Source organism: Teleopsis dalmanni, chromosome 1 (assembly GCF_002237135.1).
Source record: "Teleopsis dalmanni isolate 2A chromosome 1, ASM223713v2, whole genome shotgun sequence".
NCBI classification, from domain to species: Eukaryota; Metazoa; Arthropoda; class Insecta; order Diptera; family Diopsidae; genus Teleopsis; species Teleopsis dalmanni.
The window spans coordinates 119581495-119600243 of record NC_051846.1 but is presented as its reverse complement, the minus strand read 5'-3'; the positions used below and the strand labels follow the sequence as shown (position 1 = coordinate 119600243).

General features: G+C 29.3%; 3 protein-coding genes across 3 annotated transcripts; 1 reads left to right on the top strand and 2 right to left on the bottom strand.

The window, feature by feature from the left end:
* Positions 1-4904: 4904 nt before the first annotated feature.
* LOC119668100 (ribosomal L1 domain-containing protein CG13096) lies at positions 4905-7392 on the bottom strand. The gene is made up of 3 exons (XM_038077494.1): positions 6464-7392; positions 6129-6402; positions 4905-5866 (listed from the first exon to the last, which is right to left on the bottom strand). Exons 1-3 carry the CDS (start codon positions 7276-7278, stop codon positions 5012-5014), a joined length of 1944 nt encoding a protein of 647 aa, XP_037933422.1. The 5' UTR covers positions 7279-7392; the 3' UTR covers positions 4905-5011.
* Positions 7393-11018: 3626 nt separating this feature from the next.
* Positions 11019-12618, top strand: LOC119668099 (alpha-1,3/1,6-mannosyltransferase ALG2). The gene is made up of 2 exons (XM_038077493.1): positions 11019-11172; positions 11225-12618. Exon 2 carries the CDS (start codon positions 11233-11235, stop codon positions 12499-12501), a length of 1269 nt encoding a protein of 422 aa, XP_037933421.1. The 5' UTR covers positions 11019-11172; positions 11225-11232; the 3' UTR covers positions 12502-12618.
* A 25-nt stretch (positions 12619-12643) lies between these two features.
* On the bottom strand, positions 12644-15501 carry LOC119668098 (ubiquitin carboxyl-terminal hydrolase 5). Its single transcript, XM_038077492.1, has 3 exons — positions 14818-15501; positions 14231-14760; positions 12644-14170 (listed from the first exon to the last, which is right to left on the bottom strand). The coding sequence occupies exons 1-3, from the start codon at positions 15323-15325 to the stop codon at positions 12764-12766; spliced, it is 2445 nt and encodes an 814-aa protein (XP_037933420.1). The 5' UTR covers positions 15326-15501; the 3' UTR covers positions 12644-12763.
* Between the last annotated feature and the right edge of the window lie 3248 nt (positions 15502-18749).

Sequence of the window (18749 nt, the reverse complement as noted above, 5' to 3'; positions counted from 1 at the left end):
CAGTAAATATTCAAAATGAGCACCCCGCAACCTTCTTGTTCCCTACATTTAATAAAATTTATAAACAAAATTTTTTTCAGAGAGGAACCATATATTTAAGAAATTAGGAAGACTGAAAGATATGCAGAGATTCCATATGCAAGTTGGCACCCTTCAACGAAGACAAAAAATTTTACTTTTTTGAGAATCTTTGCCAGCACAAGAACCTCACTTCAAAGAACATTGTTGGGTTTACTAAATGCTTAATATAGTTTTTAAACCTCTTATATGGTAACACAATGGGCCAATAAACCAATAGATCGCCAGTATAGCTTTACCTAACATAAAATTAACTCAACATGTTTTTTGGAAGATATACTCTACTCTATTCTGTTGGTGGACTTAACAAATTAATTTTCTTTAGTTACAAATATCTATTATTAGTTAGCAACAAATATCTAATATTATATATCGAATTTTGTTCAAACATTTATATTCATAATATCAGTTATGTTGCTCACCAACCAAATTAATTGAAAATACATATCAGATAATGTAGTAATTATATCAAAACGGAATCGAATCCAATGTGATAATGTTGTCAGAAATTATATATATATACGCGTGAACGCTAAAATGAACTTTACTTATAATTAAAAGTAATGGATTTATATACATATATAAACTATGTATATAAAAAATATACTATAAAAAATTATTATCAATTAATAAAACTATATTTTTTATAACATTACAATCAATCCGTTAATTAAAAATGATTTTCAAAAGTTTAAAAAAAAAGAGAACTAATAAAATATTTCAAAAAAAAAAAAAAGGGCTAATAAAATATCTAAAAATCAATGACGAATTTTTGAATAGTAAAATTATATTGTTTTTAATATGTGTGAACGCTCACAAGTTCAAATATGAAAAGCTTACACAAAACTATATATGAAGACACAAATGTAGCTACAATTACATTTATATAGAACAAATCGGCATGAAAATATGAATTTGAATTATTAAACTCATAAATATTCATAAACGAATAAATTTTAATTGCTATATTTGAGCGTACAGAATTCATGTGCTATTATATCAGCTTTTTAACAATTTAAATACATTGTTTGTTCTTTAACTTCTCCTCAAACCCTGCTCTACTCCCTCTTTATGGTATTTTTAACAAATTTTTCATTTGTGTTGTAAAATTTAATAAAGCATAAGTTTATTTGTGCTTTTATCAAATAATTTTTTCCAACAAATGCTCGTGCTTTATCATCAGATAAAATAAAAGTACTTAATTTTATCCAAATGCGAGTATTGGTCTACTGCAGTGTAAATTCATTTAAATAAATTTTAATAAGAATAAAATTTAGAAATATTCAGAAAAAAACACAAAAGAAAATTTTATCTGTTAGTTGTCAGGCGAGTGATAAGTTAAAAATAACAGAACTATTTTCATAAAATATTTTCAATAATTTTTGCATTAAAAGTATTCGCTGGTATTATCGCCATATATACGATGCTTTAGGTGGGCTGTAATGGTGATGACATGAATCAACTTAAGCATGTTGGACCATTGTATTAACGAAAAAATCTTGGACAGATTTTAACGCATAACAAAATTTTAATGTAAATAATTTAGTTATGGCCTTACAACTGGTTGAGATCCTCTAGAGAGTTAATCCCTAGCAAGTTCAAACTACGGTGCTCATACACTAGACCAGAATTTTTTAATGTTTGGCACTTCCATTATAATTTGTATGATTATTTCAGAATTGCATTGAATCGCAGGATTCCATATAATATATATAAACTCTAAATGAATTATTTATACAAAATTTAATGAATTATATTTATTGATTAAACCTTAATATTTATATTCAAATAATTAAAACTTGCAGTTATGCAAAATTAATTCTGATAAAATTTATCAGAATTTATTATATATTTTAATATAATATTTCACAAGAATTATATTACTATTATTTTTTTTAATGGGCACACTTTTCGGATTGCAATCACATATGCACTTGTAAAGTTTATTGCCATACGCTGTGTCATCGGATTATGTTACATTAGCTAATGTTTTATTTATTATAATTTTTGAATGTGTAGTAAAAATATACTACATTAAGTATTTAAGGATTGACGTGTAAAGATACTATAACGCAAAATATTTTGTTTTTCGCATTAAAAAATGGGATTTTTTGGAAAGATATTGGTACCGGTCCTACCGAAACGTATTAAACGTTTTTCCAGTTCCAATTTGGCTTAAAAAACAATACAATAGACAGTGATAAAACTTACAGCTGTTTTACTTACAGTGCTTTCGATGTATTATATCTCGATTTTCGATATTACAGGTGTTTCATATGGTTTCAATAGTCGCAACTCGAAAATTTTAATAATCAAGAAATTATACTTTAAGGCAAAACGGTACATTTACAGGAATGTTGAAAAAGTAATTGCCGTCCTTAACTGTGGTTCTGTTTTTATAGTTTGGGTAGAGTTTTTCAGTTTCAAGAAATGTTGTTTAATTTTCCTGCTGTGTAAACTGTGAGATTCCGAAGAAATTTATGGGTGAAACTTGGTCGTTGATAACAAGTGTTTATAGATAGATGATACGTCCGCTTCTAGATTCGGTTTTCAACTATAGTTTTTATTATTTATTATTATTATTATTATCTTGTGGTTATTTATTATTATTATATTTTTATTATTTTATATATAAAGACACATGTTTTATATATGGTATAATCCAAAATCATAGACAACGTAAGGTAATAGACGAAATAGGCAATATTATTTAATAATTTTTTTTTTGTGTATATAACTTCTTCATACAGAACAAAATTAAGCATTGTAATGTAAAATTTAACAACTTTAATATTAATATTATACACATGTGTACATAAAAATGTGATTACACCATAAAAAACAATCAATAAATAATAGCTAGAGATGTTAGATTACATTAGATTAGAGATTATCTTTCGCGCAATCAACTTTATATGAAATTTTAATAAAAAGTTAACTGAAAGTCCGATCAAATATCAAATAACGATTTATTTAGCAAAATTTGAAGCGAAAAGATAATTAGTACATTTTATGCTTAACGCAACTGGTGTGATTCATACACGAAATTTTATCTTTATGACTTGTCTTAGTAACTCAAAATTCTGAATTAATTTGAAAAACTTACCGTAATAACTACATCCTTAATGGTGTTGCGATTTCGTATGACCATGCCCGCCAATGGCTTTTTCATGTAAATTTTCGGCATCCTGTTTCGTAACTGTTCCGGCAACAGCCAGAACGCTTTACTTTATCCAAGAATTTCGACTGATGTGCTTCTTTGGATTAGGCGCTCTTTGAAATATCGATAAACAATGCAATCTTTTTTTATGTTTTATAAGTTTAATTAACGGCAGTCACATTGAATCAAAGGTTTCAATATTAATTCATTTATAAAATATATTAAATATATATAACCAACACGTATATGTTACACATAATTATTTACATATTTGAAGCTTATTAATTTCTCACTGTGAATGGTGAGTTTATTACTTATCAATATTTGATCGCTTCTTGCACATTTTTGTAAAACCCGTCTTTATAAAATAATTAACTTTTAAACATAAATTTTATAAAATATTTCTTATGTATTTTAAACATATTTAATAATTAATATAGAATAACGTTTCCGCTACGACTCAGAACAGAACACCACCAACAACAACTAACAACTGTCATCAAATGCATGTTTGACAGTTCAAATGGTAGTGTTGCAAAATGTTTTAAACTTAATGGAGGCGCACATTTTTATTCCGTATATGTCATAATAAACTATATGAATAAAGTTCAAACTTTTATATAATAATATAATGGAATCAATTTATAATTATAATACGAATATAAGTAAATATAATTATATATTACATTATATATTTTACTATTTAATTGGTGAATTAGTTTATATAATATTATTATGAAAATTAATATTAAATTCTATTTTAAAGTCTTTATATAGTTTGGGTGCGTAATACCAGTACAGGAATTACAATATATTGTATTTTGTTTTTGTATATATATATATATATATACAAAATTATCAAAGCTGTCAAAGACATTCATTTTCCAAGCCATTTAATCTATATCTTCCTTATTTACTTTAAAGTGTAATTATTTAACTTTATAGTTAAATCTTATCCATAACTGATAATAGGTAACAAAACACTAAGTTTAATAGCAAGATATATATTATGCCTGTAAATTGGAACTTTGTTTAAATCGTTAGATTTTTTTTACTTTGCATGCAGTTATATAGTAAAACATCTATACCCGATTTTTGAAAAATATCAAATTTGGGGACAACACCACATAATGACAAAAAATGTATTTATACACATACTCTGATTTAGCTTCAAGCTGGCCTTTAGCAATAAAAATCAAGACGTTGTCCAGACGTCTTCACTGTATGGTTGTTTCACCTTCAATAAATAGCTAAATGGACACTACAGGAACTTAAAAAATATCACTTAAAGGAAAATATTCAAATCTTTACATATGTATAAATCTTTCTATTAGAGCGTAAAATCTATGTAGCAAAAGATCTCAACAATTTATAAAAAGAAAAATTTTAGACGTAGGATAAAAGATCTACAGAATTCGTACTGCTATATTTATGAAAAAAATGGACCCACAATAAAAGATATGTACATTGCCACGTTCCTTCAGTGTAGATCAAATAAGGCACACCCAGATCAGGGAGTAAAAGCGTTAGCTGTTATCAACAACTCAAAGCTACATCCCTTTATTTCACAGTTTACTAAACAACTGTCCAGATTTATCATTTTATTAATGAATGATAAATGTCAGCAAAAAGTCTAAAAAGGAGTCTTGAAATATAGAAAAATGGATTATTTTTGATGAGAATAAAAGTTTATATGATTACTCGATATTTAAGCGTACAAATTGTAAGTTTAATATAAAATCTTAAATATTAAAAATTTTAAAATGTGTTTGCTTAATCGCTTTCATCGCCATCATCGCCTTCACCCTCTTCATCATCATCTTCTTCATTTTCGTCATCATCCTCATCGTCTTCATTGTCCTCATCATCATCTTCACCCGTTTCACTGCTACCGCCATCTTCCTCATCGTCATCATCATCATCTTCAATATCTTCCTCATCATCATCTTCTTCCTCATCTTCACCTTCATTTTCAGCATCATGCTCTGCATCTTCATCATCATCTTCCTCATCTTCATCTTCTTTTTTATCATCCTTCTTTAAGTCCCTGGCGGGTTTGTCTTCTTTCTTAGCTTTTTTGGCTGGAACTACTGTTTCTTCACCATCTTCATCTTGGGGCTGTTCTGGAATTTCTTCAGATTTCGTTGTCAGTTCAATTAATGATTCCTTTAATTTACGCTTTCGTTCTTCTTGCGTTTTATTAAGTTTTGTCATTTCACCATATTTATTCAAGTTAAACTTGGTAAGTATATCATTAACTTTCTTCTTCATTCCAAGCATACGTTGTTCACGTGGCCCGATTACATTGGGCGTTTCTGGTGGTACTTCACCCATGCTTACGTAAATAGGAAGAGATGATGTACCAGTAATGTCAATTTTTAGGTTCATATTACGTATGTTTGGGTAGCCTCCAGGATATAATTCCTTAAGTTGATCGATGACATATTCAACGTTTTCGGCTAGCTGTGTCATTGTATATTTGTGATTACCGACTGGTATGGAAATCATATCACCTTTATTTAGCTGCTTGTAAGCTGTACGGCGTAATGCGCGATCAATTTCTAATTTAAGATTTTTAGCAGTCTCTACGCGCACAGCATGAAATGTGGTGCGTGGCTTTTGGAAGATCTGGAAATATACGAAATAATATTTATGTTAATAAATATTGATATAATTCAAAATGTAAATTATTTAAAGATTGCATAGACTACTGCAGATAATTGACATTCTAACAAATAATAGTTTAATAGGAATATAATTTTTAAATTCAAAAAACTCACAAACTTGAACCAACTATGATATGTAATTTTTTTAAATAATTAAAAGTAACTTAATGATACATTTAATATTTTCTTATTATAACAAACTCTTCGTGCATATTATAATTTACCTTTCCGCAAAAGCCGTTAACGTGTCCCACGATACGTCCATCACACAAAAAGTAGTCATAAGTGTTGCTGAATTTGCGTACAGTCTCGAATGTTTTGAACTCCTTGCGTAGTTGGTTGAATGGCATAATTTTTAAGTTCTCAATACCGGCTTCTCGGAACAAATCCTCATAGTGTTGTATGGTGGTTTCGTAGTCAGCTTTGGCGCCACGTTGTACGTCTGTCACTATAATAACGACATCGTCATCTTTGTCAACTAGCGAATGTTTTAGACTCCTGAAAATAATTAAATATATATAACAATTATTGTTCTATTTAATTTTGACATGTTACTTACAATTTAACCATACGTTTAGGACAGTTTGGTATCTTAAAACTGGACACATTTAGCATGTAACGATAATCACTGAATATAGAAGTTTTCTTTTTGGCTACTTCCTCTTCGACTTCAGCCTTAAGTGCCTTGGCAATTTTTTTAATATTAGCAGTAGTGACGATGGATTTAAATTTTTCTTCATCAAATGGTACGGGATCAAAATTGTGTGGAATCGGTTTCTTCTCTTTCTTAACTTTTCCCTCGATTTTAGCTTTAAGTTGTTGTTTCTTGAAAGCGCGTTTAGATTTTTTCTTTTGCTGCATTTTGGTTAAAGGAGGTTGTTTATTTGCAGATTGTTTGGATTTTTTTTGCGTTTTCTTTTGCTTACTGGGCAATGTTGTTGTTGTTGCCGGGGTAGCTTTCTCTGCATTTTTCTTTGCTTTCTTACTCTTATCGTTTGCATTAGGTATTGGTACGGTGGGCTTAGGTGATTCTGGGGGTGCTAACACTAACGGCTTTGTTGCTTTTTTTTTCTCAAGCTGGACGTCTTTTTTTTGTTTAATTTTTTTTGTAGCCGGCAAAGTTGCTACCAAGTTATTTTCCTTTTTACTAGATTTTTCCAATTTCAACTTTGCTTTGTCCTTTTTTATTGGCGCTATTAATTTTTCCTCTTTAACTGTTTTCTCTAACAAAATTTTTTTTTCCGTTTTTTTTACAGTATCGATTGCGGCATCTTTTTTTATCCTACCTGCGCCCTCAGACTTCTTCTTTTTAATTTTATCCATATTACCAATCTTACTGAAAGATTTGGGTGTAGGTTTTTGTACTTTCACCATGTTTTACAATTAATGGATTCCTTTTAAAGTTTTGCAAAATGTTGTTGTTAATAAAATGGCAAAATAAACACGTGCAACGACGCCAATAAATTTTTTCTGAGTGAGAGTGCCAGAGTGAGCATTTACAAAATTTTACCGAATAAACTTATGCAGGGTTGCATTTTTTATTACTACGCAAGACGATATTATACGAAATTCAAACGGTTGAGTTTTATTGGTGAATTTTACATAAATTTTTCATTTTAATTTACACTTGAAATTTATTGATCCATAGAACAGTTATTATTTTTTGTTTATGCTTACTATAAAATTGGATTATGTCTTCTTTTAGGTTTAGACTTTAGATGAAAATTATATGCCTCATTATTAACTCCGTCCGTGCAATTCAATTTATTAATACAATTGATGCGCGCTTGATAATAATTGTCGCTGTACTTCTTTTCATATATACCTCTGAATACTGGTAATGACCTCCTTTTACCACACTTCGGAAACATAGTTGGTGATTGATATTGCAATTCGGTATCCCATAAGTGTGCCCTGGTTCGTATGGAGTTATAAAATGTTTTTTCGTTTTCACGTTTTATTTGCTCAAGTATTTGTTTAGTATTTGAGGAAAAACTACTATGACTGTCAATGCCTTTCGTAATTACGTTGCTTAGTATTTTTTCAGTTTTCGGGTGATTATTATGTTTTAAAGTTTTAAGAGGTGCTATAGAAAGTCCACTCAAATTTGTGGACAACCTACAAGTTTTGTCTATGGACATTTGCCTAATTAAATGACGCGAAGAATTATTATTGTTCGTGTTTTGCGCATCAAGAGTTTTATAGTTGGTTGGTCTGTCACAGATGGTGGCGCTTGCTTTGTCGCTTATAGTATCCTGTGAATATTCACTACTTCTCAGTTTTGTTACGCTTGAATCTTTTGATGTCTCGCTTGAATTTCGCATTTCATAAATTGTACTCATAGGACTGTCAATATGTCTATATTGCAAATAGTTCTTCTTAAAACACCTTGGCTTACAAGCTTTGTCGAGCAATTCACTTGATTTATTCCAAATCAAATCAGCACTTGGAGAATAAGTCATTTTATAGCTTTTATTCAACGATGTGATCGAACATTTGTTTGAAGAATCATTAAAAAATGTACATTTCCATTTCTTTGGTTGACACAATAAACTTTCAGATCCTTTATACGAACATTTTGCGCCCAGTGTAGCAGTAACTTTATGTTCTAAGTGGTTAGGATTATTTTTCTCCATTTCTGACGTTTGTGGTTTGTTGTATAGTAAATCGTTGTGTATAGCGTATGTAAAGTCATTACTACATCTTTGTGGGAAACCCCTACTTAAATTAACCATATTAATTACTTCCTCACATTTCGCTACATTATTCAGTTCGACTCCAGACTTTGGACAATTGGTTAAAACGGTTGCTTTCCCTTGTGGTAAATCATCTTCCACAGTACTCTTGTTATGAATAGTTTTAGTAAGGTTCTTATTTGGGTTTGCGCATAGTGTAGTTTTCGATAGTGTAACGTGATTTTTTAGGAGCGAAGTTGGCTGATATTTTGTAACTTTTTCAGTTTCAGAGTGGTTACGTCTATTTTTGCATTTCTCTGATGTAGTTGAAGTAGGATTAGATAATACAATATCCATAAGCGCCCAATTCGGGATTTTCATTAGTGCTTTCCTTTCTATGTCTGTTACATGCTTAAACCTATCGTTGCAAAAGATTACTTTGTTTTGAAGAAGTGGGGGAATAGTGACTTCAGTACTTTTAGGTAATATAGTAATTGATTCCGTTTGCACACCAACAGTGTGCAACACTTGTTTCATTGATTCTCTAGATTTTTTTTTCAATTGTTTACCTTTATATATATTCTGAGCCTTCTTTATTACTGAAAAACGTCTCGAATTTCCCTGTTTTACTGATTCTCTAGATTTTTTTTTCAATAGTTTAACCTTATATATATTCTGAGCCTTCTTTATTACTGGTAAACGTCTCGAATTTCTTTGATTTGAAAGTTCGATTTCCGATACCGGATCATTGAATGTTTTCATAGCTTCAACTATGACATTAGTTAAGGGAATTAAACGTTGAGTTCTTGATATTGTTTCAAAACTAGGTGTAAGTGGTAACGTGAATTTGAACTTTGATGCCATTTTTTATTGTTTGATGTATTGATTGCTATTCTTAACAATTTTCAATATAAAAGCCAAAACGGTAAGAAATATTAACTATGAAAATGGCAACAGAAGATTTTAAAAAGTTATCATTTTAAGCTGAATTTATAATATAGAATAAATTAAAATAAAAATATTTATATATTTAGAATTGTAAAACTTCTGTCAAAATAAACATAAAAAAGGGAGGTTGATGACGTACAAGATATTTTTGATATATATGATACGTACGACATATTCAACATAGGGATTGTCGTAAATAAGCACCAAACCGTTTAATACTATGTTTCCAATCTGTCATTCAGGCAGGTTCATTAAGGCTTATTATAAATAAATCAAGTCATTTAATGCGAAAAATGTCGAAGTAAACCCTTAAAAGTAAATTTCACACTAAGAATTTACCAAAATATGAAATATTTGTCATATATTTTGTATATAAAATGTAAACAGACAAGTTATTTCAGACTCATCTTAATTTAATTAAAATAAGTAGTTTCAGCTTCAGTGGACTAAACGAAACAAAATTTTATTATTTTTCGAAAAAATTTTGTTTAATATGAATTTAAATTATTTATTTCATCTTGTTTACAGCTTTATTATGATTTAAGTGTGATTTTGCTGAAATTTTATTCCAATTAACTTTAACAAAATTTAAATTTCAATTGAAATCTTAGGAAAATTACAATTCTATGCAAATGCAATTATTTTATTTTATTTACCTGCAATTATTTGTTAGAAATGATCGAGCAAATTCAATTTACTTTAAAAGATATTGTAAATTCAGATACTTAACAGTGAAAATATTATATGCTGCGCTTCTAAACGACATTCTGCATTATTCTTAACTTTAATACTCTGTAAATTCAATACTTATTGTTACTGCATCCACAACCAATTTTTCATTTATTTATATTTGGAATAAAAAAGTGTATGGAATTGCATATGTAAAAAAAGCTAAGTATTCAAATATGATAGTGCAAATATTTGCTATAAATTTATACAAAACTTATTAACAGTAATTTACTAATAGTGAATCATCTTAAATCCAGACTCTCATGAGTCTCTCTTACACATTTTAAAGCGATTTGACGAATGTTTACAGTTAATATACTTCAAAATTATGTTGTTAAAAAAGTAACAAGTATAACTGGAAACTCAATTAATATGTTAATATATGCCTAATTTATAATTACAAATATTTATGTCTGTAAAAATGTGATTTTTCCAATATTTGCAGCGATTTCCAATGATTTTAATAGATCTTATAGATTGTACGTTTGTCATGTGAGGAGAATTAGTAATAAATCTCATTATGTTTAAATTAAATTTTATCTCATTTTAATATAAACTTTTATTTTGGAATATATTAATATTAGCCGTAATTTTTTCTTTCAGAATTGTTAAAAAACAACCAGACTGAATGCTGTTGTTTCAAAACTTATGGCTATTGATTAAATCGGATTTATTGTGCAAACACTCTAATAACATGCAAAAACCTCTCGAACCTTATATTTTGTACACTTCCCTCGTTGCAAAACAGTGTTGTGAAATGTTCTTCTTACTTACACACAAATTTAACCAAAATTATTTGCTGTGCAACAACGTACGGATTTATGAATCAGTTCTAACCCAAGCGATATTACTTCAATTAGCTAAGTATTTACGTATGATGTATGCATTCCAAATATTTACTTGACATAACAGAAATGTAAGTAAATTACTTCATCTTAAAATATCCTAAGCACAAATATATTTTTTAGTTTTCAAAATGGTGCGTGTTTTATTTCTTCATCCTGATTTGGGCATAGGTGGTGCTGAACGCCTTGTAGTGGATGCTGCTTTAGCACTCAAGCAGCGTGGACATGAAGTCAGTTTTCTAACCAATCATCATGATCCACAACATTGCTTTCAAGAGACCGCTGATGGTAGTTTCCCTGTGAAAGTAGTGGGGGATTGGCTGCCTCGACGGATTTTTGGACGCTTCTATGCATTTTGTGCGTATTTTCGAATGTTGTATGCTGCATTCTATGCTTCATTTTGTCTTTCGCGCCGGGAAAAAATTGATGTAGTCTTTTGCGATCTTATATCTATTGGTATACCCATTTTACGTTTGGCAAAGCATAGACCTAAGATTTTGTTTTACTGTCATTTTCCTGATCAACTGCTTTCAAGACGTGAAGGTTATTTGAAGAGTGTTTATCGCGCACCGCTTAATTATCTTGAGGAGTACACAATTGGCATGGCTGATACTACTTTGGTGAATTCAAAATTCACATTGCGTGTATTTCAGGATACATTTCAACGGTTGGAAATAGTGCCTGAGGTATTGTATCCCTCACTAAACACAAAATACTTTGACAAAATGCAAAATAAATTGGAGACGCAAAGTTTAACAATTTCGTTGCCTAGCAATATTCCAAAAAATGCATTTATGTTCTTGGACATTAATCGTTACGAACGTAAAAAAAACCATGCACTCGCAATAAATGCTTTTAAGCTTCTAGCAGATGCGTTGCCAGCGTCAGACTTCAAACGTTGCTTCTTAGTAGTGGCTGGAGGCTACGACAACAGAGTTGTTGAGAATGTTGAATATTATGACGAGTTGAGTCATCTAATTCAAAAGTTAGATTTGCAAAATAATTCCATGCTCCTACGTTCACCCAGCGATGATGAAAAGTTCTTATTACTAGAGGCAGCGAAGTGTCTTATTTACACACCTGAGAACGAGCATTTCGGCATTGTGCCCCTGGAGGGTATGTATATGTCTAAACCTGTAATTGCTGCGAACAGTGGTGGACCAACAGAAACTGTTGTGAATAAAACAACCGGATTTCTTTGTGAACAAAATGCAACCGCATTCTTCAAAGCAATGTTAAATATGTTTACGGATGAGAGCTTACGACAGCGTATGGGTTCTTTAGGACATACACGCGTACAACAAAAATTCTCATTTGAGGCGTTCACTGATAAACTGGATAATATCATCAAAGAGACCTTGGCAAGGTCTCACAGCCCCACAAGAAGAAAGTTTAATTAATGCTTAGAGGAAATTACTTAAGATGCTTGCTAGTGAAGATCAATTCTACGCTTAAAATCATTGACATGACATGCATTTCTCAGCTCCGTTGACTTTACTGATATATGCTTTATTATTATTATATTAAATAAAAGAAAAAAAATATGTTTAAATAAATTTTATTCATTCAAAAATTGTATTTATTATAAATAATTCTGAGCGGCGTTGCACAAACGAGTTTTTATCCATAAAAGCAAAATTTTTTAGTTTATGATTTTTATTATTAATTATCGCGTTTATATAAATACAAGTAGCCTAAATCTTTAGGCGGATTCTGTGATAGGGCTACTTTACTGTCATTAAAAATTACCCATTGTCCATCTTTTTTAATGTGACAAACGTAATGTCCTACCTGCGAAGATGTACCCATGTGCGATATAAATGCCACAAGATTATATTTTCCATTACCATCTCTGTAAGTTTTTGTGGCTGGTTCCGCCGTGGTGGTACTTGCAGTTGTCGATTCCTCATTAGTATCAACATCTCCAGCATGAGAAAATATCCAGTCCATCGAACGCTCTACATTTCCATTGGTAGCTCTAAGCGCCTCCCTAGAACGTTGTTCTGCAAAACCCATGCTCATTAGTGTAGCAATACTTTCTGGATCAAATATATCTGCGCCGCCAGTAGCACGTTCGCTTGGCACTACGAATGGCTCGGAAAAATCAGGGTCGCCGATGTGCTCCATTAACCAGGTGGCAGCAGAATTCACATCGCTATTCTCTGTGTGATATACGGCGCGTTTGCATGCTTCCTGAGGGAAACCCATTTGCATAAGTTGTGTTAGGAATTCCTCATTGAAAACAAAACCTCTTTTTACGGGTTCAGTTTCTGGCAACTGTTCTTCACCAGCTTGTAATCCAGTCGCACGCCAATTGGATAAATCCAACTCATCAGGCATTTGTACTGAAACATCAAGCTTTTTGGGTACCCAATCGTCCCCTAAAGTGAATTTACGCAAGTGCAACATTAAATAATCTGGCATTGTGGCTATTCGTGTGGTCTTTTTTGCCGTTGTTACGCTATTTATGGCAGACGAGAAAAACTGTTCTATCATTTCGGGTGCAAAAAGTTGTTCAAGGCAGGCATGCAAAGTTACTTTATGACGCACAACATCCTTGTCGTTGTTAACAGTTCCACCACTAGCAGATTTTCTTTCCAAATATTCTTTCACTTCATCAAGATTAGATGCTTTATCAAGTGGTATTTGTAATGGTAGACAGTATTCGTCCCGACGCGAGTAACGTACTTTTTTACTGCTGATGCATTCTACACGATCTTCAACACTAAATTTTAAAGCATCGGTTGGATTTACATCATTTATGGAATTTCTTTCCAAAAGGTTAATTAAATGTAAATAAAATTCGCATGCATCTTGTTGTTGCTTTGTACTAAAATCAGGATGATTTTTTCCAATAATATTCTTAAACATTGCTGGGGATATACCTGTTGTTTCTGAATCTAACGAATTTTCAGAAACAGAACTGTATTTTCCGGACCACAGACCATTGCCTAACTTTGACATTTGTATATTAAAATCGTTGGCAGGATCTTGAGGAAATTCTTTAAAATATTTTTCGGCACCTTGATTTACAAACCGGTTCTTAAAATCAGGAAGAGTAAAAAGTACCTATGTATAAAAGATAAATCAAAAATAATTACAATACGTAAATAAATGCAATCTCCTTACCTGCATAACGCTATTAATATAGCAGGAGTTTCCTAAATTTCGCATGCCTGTATAACCTGCTCCAGCCAATGGCTTTAGTTCACTCTCACTTTCTGTTAAGAGTGACCATTCTCCAATACGCTGATTGATCTCTAATTCAAGTTCAACCATTGACTTTTCACTTTTTTTCATAGCAGCCATGTTAATTCCAAAATGAGCCAAGTGTTCTTCTAATTTTTCGTCTATTACCATGTCGTCTTCTGCATAAGAAAACACGTCTGACTTGCCATCAGCGCTTATAGTGCCAAGTTTTACGGCTAGCGGATATTGTTTATCCTTATAATGCTCAACTGCATGATCGTTGCCACCGGAGCCATCAAAAAATTTACGACCACATAGTATGGAGCCATCAGTTAAATTCAGCCAGAGATTGTTAGTGAGATCACACTTTTCGCATTTCCAACCAGACGGTGGTATTTTCTTACCATTGTTCAACTGCTCAAGATTATGTGAAAATTTAGAAACTTGTCGTACTTCTCCGTCCCAAGTACCTAAATACGTAACTTATAAGTAAAATACATTTCAATAAATTCAATTTTTTATCTCACCCGTTAATATTTCTTTTTCTAATTTAGCAATTGCTGAATCTTGTGCCAACAGAGACTCAACCGATTGCGTTATCAAGAGGGGCAATTCTGGATCAGGATAAGGAAATTTAATATTATCTGGCATAATAACAATATTATATGTATCCTTATAGTCATATTTTTTTGCATCTGCATCATTATAACCGCCTTCGATGCCGATAGCCAAGCGGGTGATCTTGCGCTCGGGACCAGCCTCATCGCACGCAGTTGTGTTACCAGCGCTATCCACACACTCTTTTAAGATCTTTTCACGTTGAATATGTAAAAACACTCGATTGCCAGTTTTTTCAGCATATTTGGTAACATATTCTTCTCCAAAGCCTAAGAAGCTGGTCAAACTCACGTACAAACCAGTTGGCGACTCTGGATTATCATATGAATACACACACTCATCTTTGTAAATCGGTAGATTTTCGCAAGGAACGCTGATTTTTGGCAAATGCAATTTTAGCTTGGCAAAGGCATCCATTTGTAACAAATTCTTATATAAACACTTATAACAATTAAAAATGTGAGAAAATTACTTAGTTTAACAGTCGAAATGCTTATAAATACTTATTCCACAAAATCTCGGAAATTCAGTCGGCGATAAAATGCAATGCAACGGCAAATGACAGCACCATTTGTATGTTTTTTTTTACATTTTGTGCTATCATTCGTTAATGCCGTTGAAAAGTAAATGTCATTTAGCGACACAAAACAGTGTTGTAAATTGTTGTAAATGACAAACAGAGGTTTTTGAGAGTGAGGTCATTTGGACTTAAATTTTTTTTTTATTTTATTATATTAGGCCTTTTCATTTGTAAGCAAATCACAAAAGAACAAACGCTTATTTTAAAAATAACACATGAAACAATAATACTACTGGCTTATTTGGTAAAACTTTTTTGGAACCGCTTAACTAATAAGCAGCTGAAATCGTTGTCAAAACTAAAAATACGTCTATCATGAACGGTTTTCGGAAGAATGTACAAAATTTCCAATTAACTGCTAACAAATATTTGACAAATAATACTCAATTCTTTTTAATTTGCTGTTATTAAAAAATTATGCTGAATTCTTGAAAAAGTCTGAAGGTACAATTTGTGAAGCAACAACAATGCTCTTAAAATCTTCAGAGTTAGGTTTTACTTGCAAAAAATGTATGTCTTAAGTTTCAGTACGGTCAAATTCAAAAATCAATCTATTGTGAATATTTACTGGAAATATGTTGCAAAATTTCAGTAATCTGTTAAATTCACATATGTAGAAATAATATTTTTACACAATTTTTTGACTCATAAAAGCCGTTCTATAATGCGTAAATCAACTAATAATGCCAAACGACCAAATCTTAATTTGATTAATATGTTTATTTAACGACAGTTGGAACATGGTATAATATACTAATATATAAGGTGCATTCGTTTTAAATGAATGATCCAATAGAAGAACTTCTGGTTGCTTAAAAATAACTTGGCATCACTGCCTAAATCAGTAAACATATGACAAGTAACTTGTCACTCATCTTCACAATTTTTATTATAAACGTTTTTTTTTAAATATTTAAATTTACTCGTCAACACTCGCAACAGTTATAAATAATAAACAAACTTCTCTGTCATCTGATTAGAATTTTCCATTTTTTTCCAAAAAGCATTCACAATAAATCAGTATTAAGATTTGGTACTATTGTATTGAGAATTTTAATATGTCAATTTATTCTGATAATATAGCGGTCACTTCAACTGGGGATGTCTCTGGAACTTGATCATAATAATCAGAATTAAAAAACTACACCGTAGGACTGACGAAATAAGAATTAGTGCTTAAATATCTATGCTAATCAAATGGACTATTTGTTTTCCTAAGAAAACCTCTTTTGCGAAGGCAGCCGTTACTTTTTGCTGAAAGCAGAAAAAAATCCCTTTAATGCAAATTATGGTAAAAGTAATCTTTCACTATCCTATAATTTTTCACCATACCTTATATATATTTAAAATAAAATAATTTAATTTGTTTATTATACTATTTATTTTGTTTCGCTTTCTTTTCACTACAACGGTTAGTTTTATATTATATTTTTAAAATAATATTTATTTGATTACAACATATGTACTATTGATTTTTTCTTAGAAGAATTTGAATTTTGCTTTTTTCCTTACTTATAATATAGAAGAAGGTAATTTTATTTGATCAAAGTTTTTCTTGTTTAACTTAAATCTTCTGTTTTTCTGTTATATCTGTAATTTATTTGAAATATATATATATTTTTTTTATGTATGTCAATATATATTTGTAATTAATTATAACTAATATTTATTATTTTATTTAAATCACATAATGACACAAATTACTTATATAATAATTATAATATGTAAAGTAAAGAACATCATATATATCTATATATATATATATTTATATATATAGATATTTCGATTAACACATTTGCCAATTACCATTTAACTACTTTAGCTCATAAATAAATTCTATATTTTAACTACAAATTAGTTCATAATTACAACAAATTTTAGATTAGCTTATAGTAATTAAAAAAAGTGTTTTTTACTATACAAAATAAATGAAATTAAGAGTGTTGATGTATTTTTAAAAGTTATTATATGAAACTAATATTATTTTATTAAACAAAACTACGATTTATATATTTGTAATTTATTAAAATATAATAAAAATGTTCAATGCAAAAACTTAGAATAAAGAAAATAAATAATTATTTATAAATTATTTTATATAATTATTAATTAGTACTTGTTGAGCAAAAATATAAAAACAATATAACTTTAAAACTAATAATAATATATTAATAATATTGAAATAATTTTTTTTATTGTTCATATAGTATTATTTTTTTTTGAAAATATATTGTTTTTATATTTTTCCTCAACATGTGCTAAATAATAATTATTTAAAATAATAATATATTTATAATAAAAAAAATTATTTCAATATTATTAATCGAAATTTAAAAATACGAGTTTTTGAATTCATTAGAATTAAATTTTTAACATTCAAAAAATTATAAAATACGTAACAATATATTAATAATAAAATAAAAATTATTCCATTACCATATAATAATATATGAATAATATGAATTCTGAAATCATTAAATTTTTTTTTTAATAATCAACATATTTTAAAAAAAAATAATTGTTATAAATTGTAAAAGCTATTTTTTTAATTTCGATAAAATATTCAAATATTTAAAATAATTTTAGATTATTATTTAAAATATTTAAAATAAAAATTAAACATGAAATTGCTTGATTAACATACAATTTAGTATAAATTTTAAAAACAAATTATAATTCAAAATATTTTTAAATTAATATTACATAGTATATATATATAGTGGAAGTATTTGGCTTTATTCATTATTTCATTTTTTAATTTGTTGTTGTACAAAGAAATTTATGAGCTAGTATAATAATATATATTAAACCTAGAGCGATGATGATTTAGCTGTTTGACGTTTTGGTTTATATATATAATTATATCAGTTTATAAATTACAACAAATTTAAAAATGAAATAATAAATAAATCTTAAATAGTGCTACTATATTTAAATACATAATTTTAAAAATTATTATATAAGAAAATAGAAATTTTTCAAGTATATTTTTTTATTTCCGGTTCAAATATTGGTTAAGATTAGTTTTGATTTTTCAAAAAATAAGTTATTGTTATATATCTATATATGTAATTAGATTTTCTCATTAATTCCATAGATTCGTGCTTTATAGATAAATTTTTAATTTCTGTTGCTTAAGTAAGTTAGTAAAAAAATACATTTTGTTTATTTTATTTCTCTCTTAACCATTTTCATTTTATCTTTAACATTACCGATTTAATTATAAATTCTTAGCTATGCTAACTTCCGTTATTGTTACTT

Excerpts from the sequence above, each read along its gene's own strand:
- LOC119668098 (XM_038077492.1), bottom strand. The coding sequence starts at position 15,325 with ATGGATGCCTTTGCCAAGCTAAAATTGCATTTGCCAAAAATCAGCGTT. Across the intron at positions 14,761-14,817 it reads AGAAAAAGAAATATTAACGG|GTACTTGGGACGGAGAAGTA; the intron begins GTGAGATAAAAA and ends TTACGTATTTAG. Across the intron at positions 14,171-14,230 it reads ATATTAATAGCGTTATGCAG|GTACTTTTTACTCTTCCTGA; the intron begins GTAAGGAGATTG and ends TTTTATACATAG.
- LOC119668099 (XM_038077493.1), top strand. The coding sequence starts at position 11,233 with ATGGTGCGTGTTTTATTTCTTCATCCTGATTTGGGCATAGGTGGTGCT.
- LOC119668100 (XM_038077494.1), bottom strand. The coding sequence starts at position 7,278 with ATGGTGAAAGTACAAAAACCTACACCCAAATCTTTCAGTAAGATTGGT. Across the intron at positions 6,403-6,463 it reads CCTAAACGTATGGTTAAATT|GAGTCTAAAACATTCGCTAG; the intron begins GTAAGTAACATG and ends AATTATTTTCAG. Across the intron at positions 5,867-6,128 it reads TTAACGGCTTTTGCGGAAAG|ATCTTCCAAAAGCCACGCAC; the intron begins GTAAATTATAAT and ends GTATATTTCCAG.